The 25,134-nt window shown below is 48.5% G+C and overlaps 1 protein-coding gene across 7 annotated transcripts in view; it reads right to left on the bottom strand.

The window, feature by feature from the left end:
- Positions 1–1,700: 1,700 nt before the first annotated feature.
- Aff1 (AF4/FMR2 family member 1) overlaps positions 1,701–25,134 on the bottom strand; it is a 161,771-nt gene continuing 138,337 nt past the window's right edge. For all 7 annotated transcript variants that reach the window (XM_029544935.1, XM_029544938.1, XM_029544937.1 and 4 more), the window contains 10 exons: positions 21,773–22,759; positions 15,469–15,566; positions 14,174–14,408; positions 13,401–13,501; positions 13,232–13,292; positions 10,484–10,617; positions 9,879–9,950; positions 8,980–9,117; positions 7,274–7,500; positions 1,701–6,166 (listed from right to left, as the gene is read on the bottom strand). In XM_029544935.1, the coding sequence (XP_029400795.1) occupies positions 6,045–6,166; positions 7,274–7,500; positions 8,980–9,117; positions 9,879–9,950; positions 10,484–10,617; positions 13,232–13,292; positions 13,401–13,501; positions 14,174–14,408; positions 15,469–15,566; positions 21,773–22,759 (2,175 nt within the window). In that variant the 3' untranslated portion in view covers positions 1,701–6,044. The remainder of the gene's footprint in view (positions 6,167–7,273; positions 7,501–8,979; positions 9,118–9,878; positions 9,951–10,483; positions 10,618–13,231; positions 13,293–13,400; positions 13,502–14,173; positions 14,409–15,468; positions 15,567–21,772; positions 22,760–25,134) is intronic.

The following is a 25,134-nucleotide window of genomic DNA, read 5'->3' as shown; positions in this document are numbered from 1 at the left end:
TTGGCAGGAGGGGTCTTCACCTACTGAGCTGCTCTTGGCTGTTTTGCTGAATACCTTGATTCTGTCTTCTTTAAAGCTTGGGGGCATCTCACACACACACACACACATACACACAATCGCACCCTTTCAGTAGCTGATAATCCAAGTATCCAGTGGCTCAATTTTCTTCACAGTGCCATTCCTGCTTTCTGCCTGCTGGTTTTTATTTTGTTAGCATGAGCACAAGCTCTAGGTCAGAGAGCAAAACAGGCATGGGGATGGGACATAGAGTTGTTGTGTCTCCTTGTCATGGTGGTAGAGTTTACTCTCACAGTCCTTGTGAGATGCTGGCCTCTGTCCTCAAGGTGACAGACAGGAGCCCTCCCTGGCTCCTGGCCACTCCCATTGACCCAGGAAGCGGCCCAGCTTTTCTGTGATTTTTTTTTTTTTTTTTTTTTTTTGCCTGTGCTTCTAAAGAATTTCTGGGGTTTAACTGGATTTTAACTTTTTAAGACACTAATACACTGTTGTGCAAAGAGGTTGCATCATTGTAGTCTCACAGAAACACAAACTTTTCTAGTTCTGCAAATTCCTTCCAACCTCTGGTATCACCTTTGATTAAGTTCTTTCTACATGGTGCGAAGGGTCGCTGTGCTTAACACCAAAGGAAACGGTTGCCGTCTAGTGGCCAGTTGTACACATTACATCTGGGAAACATAGCCCTAGGAGAAGCCTGTCTTCAAAACCGGCTGGTTAAAATTTATATTAATTCCGTGTCTTTCTGTCTTTCTCTTTACGACATTACTACCTCAGAAAATAGGTTGTTGGTTTTTTTGGGTGGGGATGGGGGTGGGGCACGAGACCACCTACATGTTTTCTCCTTCCACCATGTGAAACCCAGAGATTTGAACTCAGGCCTAGTGGCCCTGACTCCTCTCTTACCTCGGAGGTTCATTAAAGTCAACACTAAAGGCTGCTCCCTATTTCATCCACCTTCTGCCCCAAGGCCTTAGTGGTGTAAGGGTTTACACCGGGGGTGTGGCTGAAGCCTGTGGAGAGGGAAGGGCGGAGACTGCCCTGGGGCCTCAGACCCGTCACACCCTTTCAAAAGAGACATCTGCACCAGTGTCCTGAATTGCAGCCATACAGGGAGCACCAGGGTCTCTTCAGGTGAAACCTAGACAGTGTAAATGGGGAGACCCAGTGGGGGAAGGACATCTGCAGGTGAGTGGGTGGCCTCAGGAAAGGAGAAGGAAATAAACAGTTTGAAGTAAGACCCTACCTTGTCCTTTGAAGGGTGTCACACGCCATGGCAAAGCACATGAACTCGGAAGCACCCCAAGTGCTCGCATCACTGATCAGTGCACATGTATGTAGACTGCGTGCCTTCAGATACAGGCGTAAATACTGATAAGGACCCTGGGGCCCTAGCATCGCCCTGGACAGCCCAGAGCTCCTGGACTCCTCAGATGCCACTTACCCAGTGCCTGCAAGGTATTTATAAAGCAAGACATCAACTCTTCCCATAGAGTATGGGTGGTCTGTCCACCCATCAGTTCTGAAGTCAATCCTAAAGAATTGTTTTAACTCTGAGTTTCATAGAAAGTCCCAAGGAAAGTGAAGGGCAGTTCACATTTCACTCTTTAGCTCCAGACAGACCCTGGCTCAATAAACAAGAACCATCTTATTTGAACAAAATAAAAGCCACAGGCTCAATCCAATGATTTCTCTAAATTTTTATTAAATATCTTTTTTTCCCTACAGTTTAATCTTGTGGAAAGGAAAGATTGTGAAGATGAACAAGTCAATTACATTTTCTAAGACAGCACTTAGTCCTCGTTACAGAGAAAAGCAAAAGATCTGTGGCACATCATCTTTGGAAAGATCTTTTGCAGGTTTTCTTTAAAAACTCACAGATCATGTCTGCCCCCTTTCAGAGTATTGCACGAGGCAGATAATCCTATTCACAGAAGCCCCCCAGGTTTGCGGTCCCATTGCTGACACTCATTTTTAAATCTCTGGTGTTCCCCATATTTGTACTGTGAATCTTCCCTGGGAGCCTGGCTGCTTCCCCAGCCTGCACACACACCCACTGTGCTGATCAGAGCTGGCACACTATTCCATAGTAATCAAAGAAAAACTCATTAAAGGTAGACCAGTGATTCTCATTATCACCTTGACAACATATTCCTTTTTAAAGCAATCTTAATACCAAGATTTGACTTTCTTCTAACATTTTAAGAAAGAAAATATATAATATATAATATAATATATAATGGTAATAAATAAAAAAGGCAGCTCTGCTCAGGTATCATCCAAAACAAGATCACATTCAGAAAAAATTAAAATTCAGGACACATGTGGACACACCCCACCACGAACAGTGTACCCGTGATATCATGAGATGTGCAGTGTTCTTAGCAATACATGTCATGGTCTGAACGAAAGGCAAACGTAATACTGCCTGTACTGAGCATTGCTAAAACACCTAGGCAAAGTGAGTTCATCTTCCTTAGGTCAGCCACTGCCCAGCCCAACAGTGCAGCCCCGCTTGCCTGCCCCCAGCCTCAATCCGCTGTCCTATGGGGACAGATGTAGCAATATACAAGCTTGCAGAGAGCTCTAGGCTCCCTTCCTGTCCTCTGGCTCCCTCTTAGGTAGGGAAAGAGGCACTTCTCTGCCCATCACAGTAACTGCTGATGTCTGACGCACAGCAGAACAGAATAGAGTGTGATTCGCCCCCAAGGAACCAAGAAATTTTACAGTCGCTCAAATGTGATAAAGCGGTGTTGTCAATGCATCAGTAAGAACACGGCTACCAGACATCTGCTCTCAGTCAGTGGGAAACTGGACTGCATATGGAGGATTGCCTGGCAGAAATACCAACCAAAATCCCAACACATGCCCATCTGTCCTTACACTTCCCTTCCACAGGAAAAGTCCTCAGGACTTTCAGGAAGGAGCCCCCAAAATATTCTGAGGCGATTTAAATACTAACCAGTGGTGGAGAGGGTAACAGATGAAGTGGTAAATTTGCAAAGACATTTTGTAGTGTTGGGGGAAATAAGTCAAGAAGAAAATCTGTAGGAGGCATGGAAAGATCTTAGATATATATAATTTTTTTCAAGCCCAACTCACCTCAAACTTCACAAAGCAGGAAAGTAAACATATAAACCCGTGAAACCACTCAAAGCCACGGCAAAACAAACAGCATAACTTCAGAATTTTATGTTTGGTCAGCAAAGGCACAAATACATCTAGCTGAATCTCTTCTCCTCTGCATCAGAGACCACAGCTCAAGAGCACACGCCCTCTTATAAGTTACCAGACAGGAATCATAGGACTAAGGTCCTGTCCCTGACATCAACACAGTAAAGGCACATTTTCAATCAAGATGGGGAAGAGCCTGTTCGAAACTGCCTACAGATGGGGCTGGGTGGTGGTGGTCCAGGTTGTCCAGGGAATGGATAGACATTTGTCAGAACCTCTACAAACTAAATGTCACTTTGTGAGGGACTACTGACAAGCACTTCCTGGGCCCTCCTGTTCTCCCTACTGCCATGTGGTCTGCCCTCTTGGCAACCTGTTTTAGTGACATGCTAACAGGGCTTTTTACGTGTATCCAATCTTAATTATTTCCTCTACTTTGTATCAAAGACAGATGGGCCACACACCCTTCTAGTGGCAAAGGCAAGACATTCATTAAATGCTGCCCTCCCATAAGGCGGGTGCTCTTCCATGGTTATAAGAGCATCATATATTCAAAGGGCTAATTTTATAGTCTCCCAAAATAATCACCTCAGGGGAAAATTTGCCTCTGGGAACTGTAAGCACACAGTGAACTGTGCAGATGGTGTAAAATTCGAGTCTTCGGGATTCTTCAATAAGCAGTTAACTGCTGAGCAGCCCCGGGGTTTTCCTCTGAAGCAGCAGGTACAATACTGTGGGAAAACCAGCAGTGCAATAGCTACAGACCAAACTGGCACAAATGGATCCTGTCCAACTGCATTGGTTTGCAAGGTACAAATGGAACTGTAGTAGCTAGAGCTGAGGAGAAAACACACCCATTCAAGAGCGAGGCAGTCTGTTCTTCCTACACTGGCTGACTCTGTCCAGGCAAGGGGCACAGTGACCTGCCGGCAGGATGTATACATGCTCTGGCAAAACGTCGGTAGACCAGAACCTCTCACAAGGAGCACTGCCATTTTACAACCGACAGGCTGCAAGGGATGCACGGCCGTGGGAGAAAAGATCCAGATGAGCCCATAAGCCCCACTCTGCTGGGGACCACCTACCATACACTTCGACTCAGCCAACAGATATGGCTTGGCTTTAGAACATCAGTAAAGAAAATGGCTTAGTTGGATGGCCATCTTGGTCTATACTCAGACATGTACAAGGTAGCCATTTTTCTGGTTTCATTCAAACCAGGAGAGAAGGCTGAGAAGACCAAGGAGTACCACAGACAGTTTGCCATGAAACACCAGGCATCACACTCACCTAGAGACCCTGTGCTGATGTACCAAGGTACCAAGAAAGTCCTAATGTTACCATAGTGACCACAGACATCATCACTAAGGAAAGATGGGTCTCCCGTCTCCACTAATCTCCAAATGCACACATACAAGCATGGCTGGCAGGAAGCAGAGGCAGGGTGAGTCGTAACACACCTCCATTGTGAACACGTGCAAATTCTACTTTCTAGAAGGGATAAAAAAGAATTGGCTTTTTAAAAACACTTGAGAGCATTCCAGTAGTAACCTTGAAGTCTCAAGGAAAGGCCTGTGTTTATGGGCAGGTGTGGTGCATTCTTCACTTCCCATCTAAGTGAACCTGGTCTAATATAGGTGGGGAGTAGCCTGGGAAGGTCACAGGTCTTCAACCTCATCAAGTCACGATACCTGAGAAGATGGTCTGGACTGAAGGTGTATAATAGTGGGGTGTTTTTTAAAGTTGAAGTTAATCCTGCCTCCCACACCACCCCCAAGCTCCACATCCTCTCCAGGAGCTAATGTCCCCTGGATAGCCAAAGGCTTTGGAAAGCTGAGCTTTGCTGTAAATATAAAATACTTGTAGCAGAAAAATACAACCTCTCTAGGAAGACTTCACTTTCACTCACTGACACACAGGGTAGCCACAGCACTGTCGGTACCCAGGGCTCCAGCTCCAGCAGACAGATGACGAAGTGCATCTGCCTACAGCCCAAAGTCAACATGAGGCTCCTGTGTTCGCCCAAGGTCAATGCTGCTTAGCCAGTCCCTTTGGTGGAGTGTGTCAGGAGGAAGGGTTAGGCCTCTGAGGATTCGGGGAAGACTGTGAGATAGAACCCGGATGGATCCACTCCCCTGCCACTCCCCTATAGGACTGACCAGGGATGCTTCTCAGGACAGCCAGAGAGACCAGAGCTAGACAGTGTGCAGCACTCTAGGCACTGGGGAGTCGGGGTGTCACCTTCAATTGTGTAAATGACAGTACTCTGTCATCAGAGCCCCTTCCCTGCAGGAAGGGGGGGGTGCAGTGGAGTCCTTCACAAGGTGTGTTCCACAGATGGCCATAAGAATGTATCAAACAACATTTTCTTTAAAACTTGAAAAGAGAACAAAATCTTAAAGCCCTTCACCAGAAATTATTATTATTATTAAAAAAAAAATTCCTTCTGGATATGAACTAGGATGGCTTCTGAGATGACAAGAGTTTGCTATCGGACTTGAAACTGCTTATCTTCTTCTCATTCGCAGTCTTTATCCTATCATCCAAATAAACTGAAAAAAAAAAAAAAAAAACAGAAATGTTTCTAGACCATTCATCCGCCAGTGGGGCTCCATGTACTTGTCCTCCGGTTGGCAAAGGCAAGGTCAGTTCATCTTCCAGCATCCACTCAGCTGGCCGGTGCTGACCGATGACCACACAGCTGTTGTGAGTTTAAGTGGACAAGCATCCTGACCATCTCCCTGGTGCTTCTCTTGTTGAGTACTGACATCCCGATCTGACAGTTGTCGTCTGCACTGGATCACAGCTTCCAGCGGTGCAGAGACACTCCGAGAAAGGAGTAGACCCAGCCTACGTTAGGGGGCTTTGTGTGATTGTTTTAGCCGCTGCAGGCCCTGTCTTGTGTAGTGCACCAGGTCCACCAGGCTGCTGTTGAGGGCCAACACACGCACTTTTGTGCTGAGCTGAGCGAAGAATTCTGCAACAGAATCCAAGTCAAACTTAAGTATGTGTAAGGGATCAAATTAAAACGATAACACAGATAGTCCAGGGAAAAGATCCCCCCACACTCTGCCTCATCCAACACACTCTTCTGTGAGCTCTGCTTAATTATTCACAGTCCCCCACTAGACTAGAAGTCAGGAACCTTCTGAGCTAAAGGGGTTTGCAACCCCAAAGGAAGAACAACAATATCAACCAACCAGACCCCTAGAGCTCCCAGGGACTAAGCCATCAACCAAGGAGTACACATGGCTCCAGCTGCATATGTCGCAGAGGATGGCCTTGTCAGGCATCAATGGGAGGAGAGGCCCTTGGTCCTGTGAAGATTTGATAGAGGCCTCAGTGTAGGGGAATCGAGGGCGGGAAGGCAGGAATGGGTAGGTGGGTGGAGAAACACCCCCATGGAGGCAGGTGGAGGGGGGATGGAATAGGGGGTTTCCAGGAGGGGGGGAAACCTGGAAAGGGGGTAACATTTGAAATGTAAATAAAATATCCAATAATAATAATAATAAAACATCAGGAACCTTCCTAGTTAAATCCATAACTCAGGACTAGTACAGTGGCTGGTATGTTTTAAGTTTCCAATTGATGCACTGTGCACCATGAGAGCAGAGGGGAAGACGTAATTAGTTCTCCAAGTAGGCAGAGAGGCTGTGGGGGAATTTAGAGCTCCAACCAGCAGGTTGCCTCCTTCCAACCAGAAAGAAAACTTAATGGTGCTCACCAGTCACCTGGTGTGTGTACACTTTACTTAGTGGGCACTGGTCAAAACACCAGGCAGTCACTACCCCTGATTCAAATCTTGGGAGTCCCCACTTCTCCTCCTAATGTGTCTTGGTAACATTTGCTATGCTGTGTGCCTCTGCTAGGAGCTGCTTCATCCCCAGTGTGCTGAGGCAAGGGACAGAGCACACCTCGGCTTCAGATTTTGTCCTCTAGCTGTATCATACCCAGGAAGACCTGCAACCAGGTTATGAAGCGGAAGTGGAGAGAGTAAGAACAGCTCTCCGTGGCTCCTGCTTCATGGGACAGAGTGTATCCCCCACACACAACCCTGAGCGCTCCCTCAGAGCCCCTCACTTACCTTTGTTCTTCCTTGTGAGGGCCTCGGCCTGTTCCCAAAGGCTAAAGGCCGTAAGGACATGGGATGTGATGGTGACGTAGGAGGAGGTCATGTTCTGGATGGAGACCGGGGTACTGACGGTGGCCGTCACCCCAATGCTCCCCATACTGCTGCCAGCACTTGACTGGGACCCTACGGAGCTGGCAGGAGAAGGCATTGGGGAGAGGGGGGACGGAACGCCTGTGCTTCTGCAAGGATGGAAAGAGACTTGGTTAATTACATAAACGAGCAGCTCACAGACTACAGTCTCTAGAACTGCAGTCTAAAGTTCAGGGTGTGCTTCCCAAAACAATAATCGCTGCTAAGTCGCTTGTGCAAGATCAAAGCCACAGCCAGAAGACCGACTGATCTGTGTCCCTGGCAGGTTGTGAGGCTTTGCTACGTTTCCCTCTTCTGGATCCACCACCCTCCCTCCCCAATTCCTATCAAGGCAGCAGCAACAGCTCTGCAGAGAGAGGCCTCACACATGGTCGGCAGGGTCACTGGGCTGTATCCACTTGTGGTTTACACTTTCCTCCACTTGGTCAGCAGTGAACTGCTCAGACCTGACTCTCAGACCTGTGGATATACCACAGAGCCACCTCTCAAACCTCACTTTCTACCAATTCATCCTTCTTTCCCCGGGTCACCACATCACAAAGGTAGAGAGCCTGGCTCCTAAAAACTCCTACAGGATCAGTAAACAAAGACTGGACAGGCAGGCAGCCGACTGGGCAGTCTGTGGACCAGGAGCCGGAGGCCTCTCACTCTGCTACGGCCCTGCACGCTCACGTGTTTCATTTGGGTCCAAGGAGAAAAAGAAGTTCAGTCATATACGCGTGACAGAAGATGGAAAGACAGGTTATGCACTGCCTCACAATCAAAGGCTAGAGAGGGAGCTGCCCAGGGTGGCCGTTCCCGCTGCATCCTGGCAGCTGTGAGGGTTGGTCAGAGGACCGATGACATAGTCACCTGGACTAGATGTCCTTCATCAGGAAGTTATTTCCTAAGAAGCCACAGGGAGTCTCTCCTTTTTGATTGCTAGAAACGGGTCTGTATTATATGTAATGCTCTCTAAAAGTATGGCTAGCTCAGAAGAAATGGGACTTCCTGAGGTGCAGCGCTTTGGGGGGAGGGCAGCTAAGACAAGCACAAGTTCAAGGCCAGCCTGGGCAAGAGTGAGGTTCTGTCTCAGACAAAACAAACAGCACTTGGGTAGGGTTGCGAAGAAATACACTGTAGCATTCACTTTCATCTCAAAGCAGCCTAAGGATCCTGTTGCTCATGATGTTAAGAGACCCACATGGGCCTCAGCAAACACTCGCTCCAGAGCCCCTCCTCTGCCACTGTTGGAAATCTCTTACTGTTCCCGCCTTCTCAGTTTAGGGAGGGCTTAGAGCTCTAGTTTTATGCTTAATTTTATGCAGCCCACTGGGAACCCTGGGAAGCACTCACTGGCAGATCAGAGGGGATCGTGGTACCTCGTGTTACCCTCATCAACCTATAAATTTAGTTTATCTGTTTTCCAGAGGGACAGTATAGCTAACGGTTTAAAGTTTAAGGGGCTAACGCACATAAAAGGTGAACGGCACGGATCTTGGGAAACCCACAGTCACACATAAACCGCCACAGAAGCCAGACACGAGCGACACTTGACTGTGAATCATTTAACCAGACTTAACACTTGCCTTGCTGTGCATGGAGAAGGTGCCTGGGCCACTTTGGAAGTACTCTTGAAGTGTTCGCTGAGAGTACGAGAATACTTCATCACCATGTCTTTCTTACATCGAAACATCGCCATGTTCAAAAGGGACTGGCAACGCAAGCTGTGAATAAAACCAGAGGCTCTCGTGAATTGTGGATGGCCTCACAGACAGAGCTCCTCATGAACAGACAGATACACTCTGCCAGTCCTCCCCTGTGAGCACACTGGGTTCTCCTCTCGGGCTGCGCAAGTCCCCTCAAGCATCTCACTATGCTGCAGGTACACCGCCACCCAAAGGAAATGTTGGCAGAAAAACAAATGCAAGAATATCACTTAAGCCCTAAGTGATATTCCCAGGCCGTCAGAAGACAGGAGGTACCGGTTCCTAGTGACCATGGGTCGGACTAAGTTCCCTCCCGCCATAATTTTAACTTTAAGGACATTAATTTAGAGCCAGGAGTGCTGGCACATGCCTTTAATAACAGCAATGAATGCTTGAGAGGCAGAAGCAGGAGGGTCTCTATGTTCCTCTACAAGGCCAGCCTGGTCTACATAATGAGTTCCAGGACAGCCAGAGCTATGTAGAGAGAACTTGGCTCAAAGTAGGAGGGAAAAAAAGGAAGATAGTTTAAAAATATTTTTTTTTAAAAAGGAAACAAAACTTTAGTGCTTTGGTACAGGCCTTTAATCCTAGCACTTGGGAGGCAGAGGCAGGCGGATTTCTGAGTTCAAGGCCAGCCTGGTCTACAGAGTGAGTTCCAGGACAGCCAGGACCACACAGAGAAACCCTGTCTCAAAAAAACCAAAACAAAACACAAAACAAACAAAAAAGCACTAAACAAGCTTTAGTATTATTTATACAACAAATAGAAAGGTCCATACCATAAAACAGCAAATATCTTCTCTTGCGCTGGCATCGTGTTATCTGAGAAGGATTTTAGTGACATCACATACCTGCGGGGAGATAAATCAGTGCATAACATTAAACTCGGAGGGTTGGGGGGGGGGGGTTGGCGCACGTAATGCTGGCTGTGCTAGGTGCTGCTGCTGCTGTCTTCTGGAGGGCATGAAGTGGTGTGTAACCCAGCAGGGAAAGGGTTAAGAGCAACCTCAAGCCGCTCAGAAGACCTGGCCCTGAGGCCTGCTCTCTCAAGCTTGGCTGTGTCCTCATAAGCCCCTAATGAAAGGCCTCAGGCCACACAGTGGAGAAAGAAGACACCCGTTAGGAAACCTAAGCTGGGAAAAGCACCCTCCCTGAGAGGCTCAGCGTTCTCTTCAGGACACTTGGCAAGCAAGACTACACAGTTGCCTGCAGTTATCCTGTGCTCCCTCATACACAACACACTTTAACTCAGGACCTGTGAAAAACCTGTGGACCAACCACCCAGGGCCTCCTCAGGTGTGAGAGGGAAAGGGCTCCCTCTTTAGCCGCAGGTGGAGAGACTGACAGGTTTGGCCTGGTGGCAGAACACCCGGCCGGCACTTACCTAATGAGGTCTACGGTTTCTGAGTACACAGCGTATGCTGACTTGGCTGAGCTTTCTGACTCCGTGGCCGTTCCACACTCGATAAAAGACAGGACGGCTTCCAGATACTTGAAGGCTTTTCCAGCCTTGTCCACCTGTGGGAGAGAACACAGGCCTCATGAGGCTGCGGGCAGCCATTGGTCCCTTACCCCCATTCGTCGCTGTAACTTCTCCACCGTCTTCATCTACTCCTGATTAGAGAGACAGGTGAGGAAGAACAGAACGAGATGACCAGCCATGGCAGTCAGCGCTGACCTACAACGCTGAGAACTCCGCCAAGAATGAGCAGGGTACAGCACTGTTACCAGCTACAGCCCAATCGCCCTTGCAGCCGACGAGCCAGCACATTAACGGGACAGGCACGAGCATCTTTGTGGAGGTTGAGGTTATTATATAAAATATGTAACTGGTCACTTAATGATTTGAAGCTCAACAGACTATTAATCTCTTGTGGCACCTTATACAAAATCATGCCCTGGCCAACAGGGACAGACTCTCAAAACCCCTTCAAGGAAATGTGGAAATCGGACACCGGTGGTCTGCCTAACCATGAGCACATATTTGGTCACTTGATCTTCTGGCTGCGTGGCATATAGTCAATTCAACTAAGCGGAAATGTGGCCCACAGCCCGCTTCTCTGCACGTGGCTTAGGCACCACACACTGGGAGCAGCTGGCTAACTGGGGCCGGCTTGTAGGTTTTGCTAATGCTTCATTTCTCTGTGTTCAACAGGGATGTAAGCAGCATGGATGCACATGGAAACCAGGAAGGCAGCGATCCATCTGCTGCTGCTCCGTGGCAGGGAAGCAGTCCCCCCCCCCTTTCTGCTACTTTTGGTGCCTCTTCCCAGTAGAGGGGCAAAGTGGGGTGTTCCGTGCACATCTGTGCACTTACACAAGCATGCACACCTGCATTTCAGAGGCCCCAAAGCTTTTCAGTTTTCAGAAGAAACTTAGTGGTTTTCCCTAGCAAGTGTAAAGCTCAGAAAACCTGCAGCAGAGTAGGAGTCAAATCTGCATGCCTCGGTCAGCTGTGTGGGTGATGAATAGCTTGCTTTGTTGGTGAAGCACCAATCCTCTTTTTATTTTAATTTTATTTTATTTTCACGTGTGTGGTGTTCTGCCTGCATGTGTATCTGCACCACACATGTGCTGGGCCCACAGAGGCCAAACGAGGGCATCGGATCCTCTAGACCAGGAGCTGCAGGCAAAGTGAGCCGCCATGCAGTGTTGGGGAGCTGAGCCCGGTTCTCTGCAGGAGCACCAAGTGCTCTTAACTCCTGTAACGAAACCCAAGGCTCTGATTCTCAAACTTACTTAAAACCATTTCTCTCAGGGAACTTCCAAAATGAATATTGCCCTTAGTACAGAAATGGAGGGTCATCATACAAACTTAGTCCACGCCCCACCTCCTCAAGAGCCCTGGCTCACCAGAGGGGAAGGAGATGCAACCTGAAGCTCTCTGGAGTATTAACTACAAATGCTAACAGTGTCTAAGTGAGGTAAGATTTTGCTCTCTACCTACAGTGCAGAATAGCACCCCCCCCCCCATTCAACCTGAAACACTGAGCCCACAGCATCTTGGGAAGTGTGAAAGAGGCAGATGAGCACACAACTCTGCTTGGCGCAGACTGAGCACACACAGCCCAGGCATAGAGCAGGTTCAGTGCCTCGACCCCTCACAGAACACCAGGCAAGGGAGGTGACCAGGGACCATTTTATCTGACAAACAAGGGGGCCTGCAACCTGAGATAGAAAGGCATGGGCCAAAGTTCTCATGGCCACAAGGGGGCAGCTTGTCACAAAGAACCAGCAGGTCTTTGTGGGTCTCCAGGAATAATCTGTCCAGTGAACCTCCAGGGTCTTTAAATATGATGAAGAAGGTGACTGAGATGGCCCAGCAGGTAAATGTACTTCTACTGAGTCTGATGACATGGTCTGACCCTTGGGAGCCACATGGTGGAAGGAAGGAGAGACCTGAGTCCTGAGGGTCATCTTCTGAGTATGGCACAACACTCAATTCCAAATAAAATAAAAACTAAATACAAATAAATAAATAGATAGGGCTAAGGAAAATGTGATCCTACAATGCCCACACTTAACAGCAAAACATGCCCTTGCAGAAGCAGCTCAGAGGCTAGCAGATGAAGACAGCCACTGTCTTCAGACATGTTTATAGTGCCCGCACCTTACACTTTCTTCCTGAGGCCAGCTATCCCCTCACATCTCTGCATAAGATCACCCTGGGATGCAAATAGGCTTCCTCACTTGCCTTGTACAGCCTTCAGGGTGGACACGGACATATTCAACCATGATTCATTTTGTACATCTCAAGAACTGATTCAGTGGGTTGAGAAAGGCACTCATACATTAAACCGACATCCCCATAGATGAAGTTCCACTCAGATACAGTCTGTAAACCTGTACACAATCAGACTGAACTAATGGAGCCAAAGAATGCAGAGTGCCTCAGACCTCAGCCATAAGACCCTGATTATCCTGCTTACGAGTGGCTAACAGCAGGCACCCTCTTCCTGTCACCCCCACCCCAGGTCCCCTAGTATACAGTTTTCCTCCCTGCTGCCGAATCCCAGAGCACCCAGACATTACCCCACCCCCTGCCCCGTCCACCACGTATGGTGAGTGCAGAATGGAAACCACTGTTTTGTCCCTACACTGTTTAACCAAGGGCGTGGGAATGAAGACTGACCATCGTCTCTGCTTTGCATTTCAGCTTTTTAGCCTCCTTCATGTGAAAGTCAGCTTGCTGTCTGCAAAAAAGAAGAAAAGGCAGGTGTGGTTCATACAAACAAAAATGACTGCCTGGGGTAGGAGAAGAGGGTGAGAAGGAGGGGCTGGGCGCTGGGCGCTGGGCTCACCTGTCAGACTTCGCCGGTGGCTTTCCTGGCTTAGCGTTACCATTTGGCAAAGAAGGCACTGGAAATGGATTCGCAGCATTCGCAGCATCCCCAGAAGATCCCTTGAAAACACAGCCACACGTTATGCTGTCAGCCCAAGAGGCCACGGACCTAGCAGCACCAGCCTCCCAAAGCCAGGAGAGCACATGGCGGCTAACAGCAAAGCCACAGGCTAGCTTGGCCACCACCTCCCTATCGACAGCTGTAACTGGCTCTGCGGCCAGGGAGAACAGATCACACACAAGCCAAGTAGTCTCTCTGCCCCGGCACCCACCAGTTTAACTGGAAGCCAGGGTGGCTGATTTCTGTCCCGTTAAGATGGATAATTGAAGTATTTGAGATTAAAGAGCCAAAGAACTGAACTCAGCCAACATCTCTTTTTTTGTTTGCTTGTTTTTGGTTTTTTTTGTTTTGTTTTGTTTTTTGTTTGTTTTTTTGTTTGTTTGTTTGTTTGTTTTGTTTTGAGACAGGGTTTCTCTGTATATAGTCCTGGCTGTCCTGGAACTCAGAAATCCGCCTGTCTCTGCCTCCCAAGTGCTAGGATTAAAGGCGTGTGCCACCACTGCCCGGCCAGCCAGCCAGCATCTCATAAGCCAACATCTAAACGTCTGACAGAAACTCACTATGAAAGCTACTGTGAGTTTTCCATCTCTAATCACTATCACATCATTGCTCTTTAAAAACAACTCAAGGTTGCCAGCGTGTGTGAGAGACCCACTAGCGGCTTTGCTTACCTTGTGTTCAGAGCCCCTGGCCTGTACTTTTCTGTGCTTGGGAGCGGGAGGGTCTGTAGAGCTGTTCTTTGTGCCGCTGGAACTTCTGGGGGGTTCCTGGCTACAAGTGTCCTCATCTGGCCTTGGCCTCTTCTGTGCAGGTTTGCTTGGCTTCTGGGAGGACGAGGAAGATGAGACCGAGGACGCCGAAGGCACCGTTTCCTTTCTTGAGTTCTCTGAGGAAGACCTGGGCACCCTGGAGTGAAACAACAATGGAAGCAGAAGACACTTCACGTCTGAGTTTGTTTATAATGGACAAGGTGGTCACCGGCACAAAAGACTGCAGTGCCACGAAGCATGTAATTATGGGTTTAGGGACTTTCTCGAGCTTTATTAAATCTAGCTGTTGATTAGTACCAAACTGTAGATTCTGCACCAACCTGGAAGACTTTAACCATTTCTATCTATCCGTACCTTACCCCGACAAACAGGCAAGCTCAACTGTCACCCCCATGTGACAGAGTGACATAACTGACAGCAGGCTCCCCCACCTGTCTCCAGCCACAAAAAAAGCACTTGGGATGCGCTTGTGAATAAGCCAGAGAGCACGAATGACAGGATTCTTTATAGCCATGCCATCTGACACTACTGATCTCACTGGGCACGCCTCTGTCCCTCCCAGACACACCAGCCGAAGCGTTCTTACTTGACTCTAAGACAGAGCACCGAACCTGAGCTATCCTGAGCCCAACCAAAACCCAGAAGTAACCCCAGGGCTTTGAGTCAATTTTGCCCCTCTTTCCTATCCTTCTAAAAATAAAATGAAGAAGGAGGAGGAAGAAGAGGCAGAGGAGGAGGAGGAGAGGCAGAGGGAGGGCAGGAGATGAAGAAAATGGCTGATAGTGCTTTTCTTCTATGTCTGTATGTCTGTCTGTCTAAATAACTAGGGATTAAAGCTAGGACCTCTACATGCTAAAGTGCTCCAACACTAACCTGTACAATTGGTTCTTATTTTCTTCTATAAAAAAAATAAAAAAAGAAAAAGGAAAAAAGAATTCCAGGTAAGAGGCAGCTGGATGCAGGGTACCTTGCTTAGCATGTGCAAGGCCCCGAGTTATCCCCAACACAGATTTTATGTACATAAACCGTAATTCTAGATGTTTAGGAAATGCTCAGTGAAAATGTTTTTGACAAATCTCAATTTGCCACCAAAGAAATGAGCACACCCATGGCCAAGAATAAGTACCACACTGTTTCTAGTAGAGCTTCAAAAGGAGCCTGCTACTGTCGCAGGCTGTTCCCGCCTGGATACTCACTTTGTTTTGGAAGATTCTGTGTGGGAAGATGAAGATGATGCAGTCTGCGACTTATCCAGTTTTTGTCTCTTGTTACTGTGATCTTTATCTGGGTCACCCTGTTATTGCAGGCGATAGACACAGATATGTTAGAATCATCACACAAAGGGAGGGGGAAGTTCAGATACAGCAATGGGACCTAACAGACCACTGGAGGCATCCATGCGGGTGGGTGCGCCCTCAGGCGTATGGACTTCGTGTGAAACGGGTGGAGAGAGCAATCTTACACAGTTATGGGCTTCTAATGGCACTGTCGGCTTGCACATAATGGACTTTGGTCATGACCTTCTCTTGGCCACCCTTGATGCTTGCTGGCTCCTCCTCTTCTTCCATTGTATCCCTCTCCTACTTTATGTCACTGCTACATGTATATGTACACAGTCCTATGTCATTCATATATGTATAGATATAGACACACACACACGGTCTGTCTATAATAGTTCCAGCTGTCCTGGAACTTGCTGTGTAGACCAAGCTAGTCTCAAACTCACAGAAATCCACCTGCCTCTGCCTCCCAATTGCTGAGATTAAAGGTGTGCGCCACCACACCCAGCATGTCTTGCATTTTAAATTGTTTTGTTTTGTTTTTTTTTAATAAGAAGAAATATGTGAGGTTTGTCTAAGTCTGGCTACAGATACATACAGATTAATTAGATGGAACTGTAACCATTGTTATGGAAGACGGGAAAATGTACAGTGATAAATCTAATAGCAAAATCTAGTGTGTGAGGTAAGAAAGGCCTAAAGCCACAACTAAAATCCATTATACAGCGTTCATGGGCCAGCAGCAGTCCCTAACAGGAAAACCTGGATGTGAGAGGTACTGGTAAGCACAGGGCTGTGGTGTCATTACGACATGCCTGGCTCTCTGCTCAGAACAACGGTGGCACCCACACATCTCTTGTTTAATGAGAGGCTAAAACAGAACTTCTGCCACAGAACAGCAAATCTCTCATCTGCTTAGCACCTTCTCCTGCCGCCTGAGGGCCCAGAGCTTTAGACTGAAGGCCACACAGACGCCCCGACAAGCATTTCATCCAAGTGAGATGTCCACATCTGGAGAAAGTAAGAATTTGATAGAGTATGCCGCTGAGATTAACGCACACAGGAAACAATAAAGCATATATCTAAGTGGAAGGTATTTTCTAGGCAGGTCACAGAAAACAGGGAAGGCCGAAGACAAACTGCAGACACCCAAGTCCAGAGGGGAAACAAGAATCCACCTCTGTCTGGTGCTGGAGCCTCTGCCAATCACAAGCACAGGGAAGCCAGCACACAGGAAACATGCTTCGAGGCCAGCATCTGGAAATGCTAACATTTACCTCTCGCCTCAGTCATTAGCTTTCTATGGGTATTTCAGAACACAGAAGCATGGTACATGTTGCCTGTGTGGAAAGGCCCAGGCTTCCCCAGAGCAGCAGTGGAATCTCCAAGTGGTATGGAAACTAAGAATAGCAGCCAAGCGGTGTGGCAGTCACTCCTGGGGTGGGGCTGCACAGGAACCCTGAGAGGCTAGACTAAAGAGAGGGCCAAAGTGGGGGGCACACAGCAGTGCGTGTCAGTAATTGAGCTTGAACCCCATGAGTAAGGCCTGACACATTTATAGGAGGCATAGGGTCTTTAGCTTTTTCTAGGTCAGGAAGCCACACAAAGTTAGGTGACTGCAATATTCTTTAAGAGGGGGAGAAAGCAAATCTCTCTGCCAGTCACCCCACTTTAAGGAATGTGGTAAAAGGTCGGGATCCCGAGATTCTTTTTCTAGGAGGATAAGTTTCCAGTGGTACCGGCATCCCCACCCACCCACCCACCCACCCACCCAGGAAAGAGCAACTGCTGCCAGCACGTCTCAGTGAACTGCTGGCTTTTCTCAGCCTGTTGGGTCAGGCAGCCTTTGGGTGACATGCCAAGTGCTGCCCCACCTACAAGAACGGAGCAAAAGGGCAAGGCCATAAAAGGAAGAGATGGGGCCATGCGGGTGCAGGGCCTTCCACGAGGGTGGGTGGTGGCCTGGTGCCTACCTTGCTCATCATGAGGGTGCCTGTAGTTCAAAGGAAAACAGAAGGTAGCGTTTCGCTTAGGGCCCACAGGTTCTGACTGGTGGAAAGATACTGGGAGCTTGGCTACGGTGGTGGAGACGAGAGGGTGTGAGGAGGAACCTGAGATCCTGGAGAACGGGTGTGCATGGGCACCAGGGTAGCCACATTGGGCAATGGAGGCATGGAGCCAGTAAGAGTGTTGTAACCGCCCTGGTGAGTATAATCGCCAGGGCCAGTATACTGATCTTGAGCTCTGCCTTTGTGCCTCTCAAAGAGTCTTCCCAAGAGACACGAGAGACAGGACAAACCACGAGACTGGGAGGAACACACACACACACACACACACACACACACACACACACACACACACTCCTGAACACTCATAAGACTCCCGAGCCTTTCTGGATCTCAGCAGCGGTGCGGTGGCTTGGAGGAACTGCTACGGCTCTGCTCACACACAGGAGCAATGGAGCTTGCCTGCGTGTGAAGCAGGGGGAATGGGAAGATCAGGACAACTCTCTGAAGGAGGTTCAGTAAGAAAAACAGACATAGCCGGGCGTGGTGGGCCCACACCTTTAATCCTGGAACTTGGGAGGCAGAGGCAGGTGGATTTCTGGAGTTCGAGACCAGCCTGGTCTACAAAGTGAGTTCTAGGACAGCCAGGGCAATACAGAGAAACCCTGCCTCAAAAAAACCAAAAATAAATAAATAAATAAATAAATAAACCAATTTTGTTAAAGAGTGAACTTCATGAGTGAGCTTCAGTGAGCTCATCCCATTATTTGTTGAAATAAGGAAGACTGTCTACTCAACTGAGCACACGACTATAATCCCAGCACTTGGGAAGCTGAAACAGAAGGATCTTGGCTCCCAGGCTAGCCTGGGCTACACTGGTGAGACCAACACAACAGCATCAAAAGATAGCCACTTATGTGAAGGGGGCAATCTTCAGTCAAATGGATGGAATAATAGCTCATTTACAAAAGCTCGCACACACAGAGCTGAAGTCTCCAACTGTGTTCCTATCAAAATCTTTTGTTTTGTTTTTCGAGACAGGGTTTCTCTGTGTAGGCCTGGCTGTCCTGGAACTCACTCTGTAGACCAGGCTGGCCTCGAACTTAGAAATCCGCCTGCCTCTGCCTCCCAAGTGCTGGGATTATAGGCGTGCACCACCACTGCCCAGCGAGAGTCACAATCTTAAGAAAGGAGGGTGGGCACTGGTACTTTTACACAGTCAGCAGTTTAAAGGAGCACTCTCAGTTCGTGTATTTACCTCAGTTTCTCCACTGTACCTCATCGCCTGTTCCTAACCCGGTTCCCTCTTCGTCACAGTTGTCTCCGCCATCTACTCTCTCTTGCCGGCTGGGTTTTGGTTTTGCCCGAGGATTGAATCCAGAGCCTTAATAATGCTAGAGGTGCTCAAACCCTGAGCTACATCCCCACCCTACTGCGTAATCTCTCTGATATTCTCATGAGTATTTAAGGCTAAAATGCCTTCAAGGACTTGAATCTTCTGACAACTTTTGCTAAACTTCATAGGACAGTGAGAAGCTTAAGGGGGGGGGAGCTTTAAATAAACTGCACTCATATGAACATTTCGGAAAACTCTTAAATGTCTCTGAATACATCTTGAAAAGGCATTTTCTAGCTTTCATGCTGAAGATGAAGGCGTTGGGGAGAAATATTCCCATGTTAAAAACTAAGTCAGGGGCTGGAGAGATGGCTCAGTGGTTAAGAGTACTGACTACTCTTCCAAAGGTCCTGAGTTCAATTCCCAGTAACCACGTGGTGGCTCACAACCGCCTGTAAAGGGATCTGGTGTGTCTGAAAACAGCTACAGTGTACTCATATAAATAAAATAAATCTGAAAAACAAAAATAAAACCAAGTCGGTATAACCTCTGCCCTAGAGTCAGGATCTCAGATTTGCAAACCAGGTGACCCCACCGGAGGAGCCAGGGTGGCCTGAATGGCCGTCATGGCACTGACGCACAGAACGGATAACATACACAATGCCTAACACACCAGAGAACATGTGACTCTGCTGAGGGGTAAATACATACCCAACAGCTAGCTTTGGACCCATAGCTCTCTGGAAGCGTCTCAGTCAAGCAGCTAACCAATGACACACCTGAAGCAATGAATGCCTAACCGATGCTAACCACACTCACAGCACACCTCGACGGCTCCTCTACTCATGCGCCAGCTCGTCCTGAGCAGGGACGTGGGAAGGCTGCGCTTCACTGCTTTCAGCCCCCACGAGCACTGGAACTGCCTGGGAATTTCAAAAATGCCCGAGTCCTCCTCCCGTTGTCCCTAGGTGACTTTAAAGTGGTCAGGCTTGCCAGGACTTTAATACAGCCAGGATTTAAACCAACAGGTCCCATCCTGAACCCAGAAAGGCAGACTATCGGCTTGTTTGCTAGAGCTTTGTGTCTAGAAGGAGGACATGACCACTCCAAGGTGCGGTTGAGGGGAGGCTTCTTGTAGGCATGAGGGAGAGGACAGCCAGAAGCATCAGGAAGGGTCCAGAGTAGGGAGCGAAAGTAGCGAACTTAACAGGGCCAGCAGAGTGAATAGGCTATGGAGAGAGCTGGAGAGAAAGAGACAGAGAGGAAGGGAAGAGAAAAGAGGAGATGGGGGCAAGATCCACAGGAGTACGTGGCCCAAATGCCAGGTCCTATTGGAATCAGAAGCTGGGTTCAGGAAGCCCATGAACTGGAGAGATTAGGGTTGTGTGGGGTGAGCAGAGCTGAGAGGAGCTGGGTACCAGCGTAGACCCTGACAGGTACCTGCTGCAGTGCAGAGACACATGAGGCCAGGGCACAGTCTGCTTGGCTAACAGGCACCACAGTTGGCATTTGTCCTCAGTTTCTCTGAGGAAACTGGACCAGACACTCTGAAGAACTCATGTGCACGGTGGAGATGAGGAAATCATGACTGCTCCAAGCTCTGAACAGAATGCTTCCCTTGAGCCATGCCTTAACATGTCCACCACAAATTCTGATAAACTTTGTCTCAGACAGACAAGCAGACAGATGGACGGATGGACAGAGATGGGCGGGCGGACAGACGGGGACACACACACACACACACACACACACACACACGCATGCACAATTCCATCTCGTTCTAAAAGCTTTAAAATCTCTCTAGCATGGTGGTGCAGGCCTTTAACTAGGAGGCAGAGAGAGGCAGATGATCTCTGTGAGTTTGAGGTCAGCCTGGTCTACGTGGCATGATTCAGGACAGATGGAGCTCCATAGACAGACACTGTCTCACCCCTAGCCCCTCCCTCCCCCCAGCTAGAGTCTTCCTGACATGGAAACCTGTCCTCTCTCAGCTCAGACAGCCCCTTCTTCAGGAAGCACCTGGGCTATCCCAAGCACCCTGCCCACAGTAGATAGGGTCACAGATATTCAAGTCTCCAGCAACCAGGTTCTGGGGGAAATCGCCCTTTTCTGTTTGCTAGAGCCACGCTATATCTTTAAGCAGGCAGATAAACTATCTGGGCTTCAACATGACAGCAAGCTCCATGATCTTCCCCATTATTCACAACTCACATCCATGGCAGAGTAACATCTTTCTTATACTCAAGAGTGATAAGTCCTATCCCTGCTCAGCAAATCAGAGTTGGCCCTGTGTTCTGTGTCAGGATCTGGGCCGGCAGCAGGCGTGCCCTCGGGAGTCTTTCCTCATCACAAAGGGGGAGAAAAAAATCCACGGGTCCAGAGCTCAACAACTTTGAATAAAGGAAGAAGATACTGTCCAAACTGGCAGCATGCCTACGTAATAGAAAGTCGAGTCGTGAAGTTTTGCCTTGAAAACACACCATGACATCCACTCAGCACGCCGCATTTGCCCCACCAGCTCACTTCACTCACTACCTCTCCCCAGAGGCAGGGACAAAGCACGCGGTCATGAGTGCACGGTTCTTCGGATGACTCAGAATACTATCATGCCACTTTGTGGAAGACCTTAACTTCCAGGGTAAAATATAACACGCCAGGGAGTAAACCATGATATCTGCATACTTAAAAATGCACCATGCTGTGGGGTGTGCAGAAATAGGGTGCCTTCATTGACTCAAGACACCCTGAGCAAGCCGACAGTCTGTGGGACAGGAAGCAGAGGCAGGCCAAGAGGATCCCTGGAGAGGCAGCTCAGCAGGGCAAGCTTCAGCTGCTTCCACAACTCAAAGACCATGCCACCACCTGTCTCTGCACCCACCTTTCTCTTCTTGGTCACTCTGCTGGAGCTGTCACAGCTCCTAGTCTCCGAGTCCTGCTTCTTCCCTGCTGACAGCTGCTTGTCCTCTGCTTTCCTAGGGCGGCTCCCCTTCCCCAGAGGCTGGGGGATCCTCGTGAGAAGGTCTAGGGTTATCTTCACCACCAAGCTTGTCGGTGGTGGGGAGTCCCTGAGCGGCGAGAGCAATTTGGTGTCTCTCAAAGACAACAGGAGCTTGTCTTTACAGCCGTCCTCCTGGGCAGTCACAGCCTGTCGGCAGCCACTAGTCCTGCCACCACTGCTGCCCCTGCCGCTGTGGGATGGACCCTGGCTCTGAGTCAAGGAAAAAAGAGCAGAGTGTTCTGGGTTCCTGTCCCCAGCACTGTCCTTTGCAGGCTGGGGGGCTGAGGGCACCTTGGAGGGGGCTGTGGAACTCTTGTGCCTCCTCTTCTCACTGGGGGTGGGCACGGGTGGCTTCGGCTTGGGCACGGCTGCCTGAGGCACAGGCACAGGGACCTCGGGCTTAGGCTCCCGACTGCCCACAGCACGTGGCCTGCCTTTCGTCTTCACCTTGGGTCTGTCTTTGGAAGTCTGCTCCTTGGAGCCATAGGGAAGGGGTCCCGCTTCACTCTCCGCCTGTGAGCTGGCTTGGGGCTCTGCCTGGCCAGAGCCCTTGGTGGGTTTTCTGGGTTGTTTGCTGCCCACGGTTTGCCGAGGTGGGGGTTCCTGTTGAGCGGGGGATTTCTGACAGCTCCTCTTCCCAGGCTGGGGCCCCTCAGAGGGGCCCCGGAGAGTTTTGCCGGAGCTCTTTGGGGGAGGGTCTTTGGAATCAGGATGCTGCTGGTCACTGCTGCCCTCAGGGACACCTTTACTTTCCTGGCGCCACTGTGGAGACTCTCTGCTCCCCCGGCCCTCCAGGGGCGCTGAGGGTTGGTTGACTTTGGTCAACCAGTTGTCCAGCTGCCATTTGTTTGTTGTCGGAGGCTCGGGCTAGAAGCAGAGACAGAAAAGTATTACCCAACCGGGGTTGATGAACTGTGTTAGCAGCCTAACTATACAGAACCATTCCCAGGACAAGCAGCCATGTTAGCAGTCTGCACAGGACTGTCCCCAAGACAAGTGGTCATTTTGAGCCTAAGAATTTACCTTCCACTCATCTCCTTCAAACTACAAATCAGATTCTGCAATGCTTCATCAAATGAGCTTGAACAACTTTGCAACGAGAATTCTGCCTGATAGATATTAACTAATAAGTAATTGGCAACTGCTGAGAGACCTTTGTGGCTTGTCTTTTGCCCTAATGGTTAATTATGGTACAATTGGGACAGAATGAACACACTGTCTTACAATAAGTAAACAAGGAAGAAAAATAATACTTTCTTCAACTGATAAGGCCCCGCTTCTAACATTTGATTTCTCTTCACTTACTTAAAAACAGTAATTTATGTGACAGGATTATGAATATAATGCAAACAGATCTGACTTCCAAACCCTACACAGTAATACAGTGTGAAATCACATGAGCAGAGAGTAGTCCCACAGTTCCTTCAGACAGACAGAGCATCTTTTACCAAAGGCAATTAGGTCTGAGGTTACACTTGTCCCTAAGCACAAAGAGAAGACCCACAGCAGGCAGACAGCATTGATTATTATCCAGATAACTGATAGGGAAGATCAACTGATGTTCCTAAAACACCCTGTGACTCCAACTGTTGTTGCTAACTGTTGGTGTATGCCATGGCATGAGATATTTGGACATTATTTGCTTTTTTTAAAATATTTTATTTTGTACATTGTATTACTCATTTTAGTTTTTTATATTCTGGGTTTTATACACTTATATAATGTATATTTATTATATTGGGGTGGATATGAGTGCAGATACCTAGTGAGAGGCCAGAGCAGGCATTACAGGTACTTGTGAGCGGCCTGGTGTGGGTGCTGAGAACCCAAGTCAGACCTCCTGCAAGAGCAGAATGCGCTCCTACACACCGAAATATCCTTAATATATATCAATGGCAATGGCAAGAGGCCAATGTTGACTGGGTGAGTGATGATTATACTTCTTAGAAGATCCCATACACTACAGACTTGCTGTTCCCCCCAGTTTCCCCAAGATCCACACCCTTCCCAGTGTTCCTTGGAAAAGGCTGGGCTAGGTCAACACCTGTGGTTACAGCTACAGCCTATCATAGGCGAGAACAGTTAAATCATAGAGCATCAGAGAGCTAACCAAAAGATAGTGGACATGAGATTTAAATTGATTAGATAGATCATGGGTAAGACTGGTCCAGTAAGTTGGAACTAACAGAATTTTCTTAAGTGTGTTCTAACTTGCTAGGGAACAAACTAAGAGCCTGGTGCCTTGTGGGCCAGCGCTCTATCACTGAACTTTATCCCCAGCCTCTGGATGTGAGTTTTCAAAGGGAAGAGAGCTGACAATTTTCCAAAGTAAAATACAGCAAATAATCCAAATATGCAGTCCTGATAAAGCATGCGGTGTGGGTACACTTTGGACAGGCATAGATAGGAAGTGAAATAATCTAGACTTCCTGCGGACATAATAAAGTAGCACCCCAAATGGGGAGAAGAAGCCAACAGGTTCTTTGAGACAGAGAAGGGCTGGTTTCCTCCTCTGGTGACATCTCTGCTCTCCAGTCTCCTAGACAGAGCAACTCCTCCCAGTGTCTGTTTGAATTTCAGCAAGACAGGGGGAGGACAACTACTCTAATGTGCAGAGCGTTTTATCACATGAAAATACACACGCACATCTGATGTTCTAAGACGGCAAGGTAGTTGTTAGAGTGTGCAATTCATAGGGCAGTATGGTGCCTCCTTGCCACATGATTTTTGGTACTTAAGTGATCTGATAAAATTGTAGGTAGAGCAAGCACCCGTGGAACCAAACCCTTCCCACCATCCGTGGGAAAGGCTGGGATAGGCAACACCTGTGGTCACAGCACCAGTCTATCACTGGCAGGCTGCTTAGAACGCTCAATGTGTGAACCCAAAGGAAAAGGCACTCCTGTAATTCTATCCCTAAAACAGAGTAGCACCGAGAAGCATTCAGTGTGGAGTCCCTAAAGGGATGTCCTGGTTCCAGAAATAGCACATGTTTACCTCCACTGTGCTCCTGAATGTCCAGGAGGGAGTCCTGCGGCCCACTTTTACGGCAAACCCGAGTCAGAGACACAGCTCTTCCTCTGTGCCCAAATGACATGGAAGCTTAAGGCTAGCAATTATTTGGGTTAAAATGTTTGAATAAGAGCCAGGCGTGGTGGCGCACGCCTTTAATCCCAGCACTCGGGAGGCAGAGGCAGGCGGATTTCTGAGTTCGAGGCCAGCCTGGTCTACAAAGTGAGTTC

This window comes from Mus pahari, chromosome 13, assembly GCF_900095145.1.
Source record: "Mus pahari chromosome 13, PAHARI_EIJ_v1.1, whole genome shotgun sequence".
Taxonomy (NCBI): Eukaryota; Metazoa; Chordata; class Mammalia; order Rodentia; family Muridae; genus Mus; species Mus pahari.
Note: the sequence above shows the minus strand (reverse complement) of the source record. Positions and strands in the feature narration are given on the sequence as shown.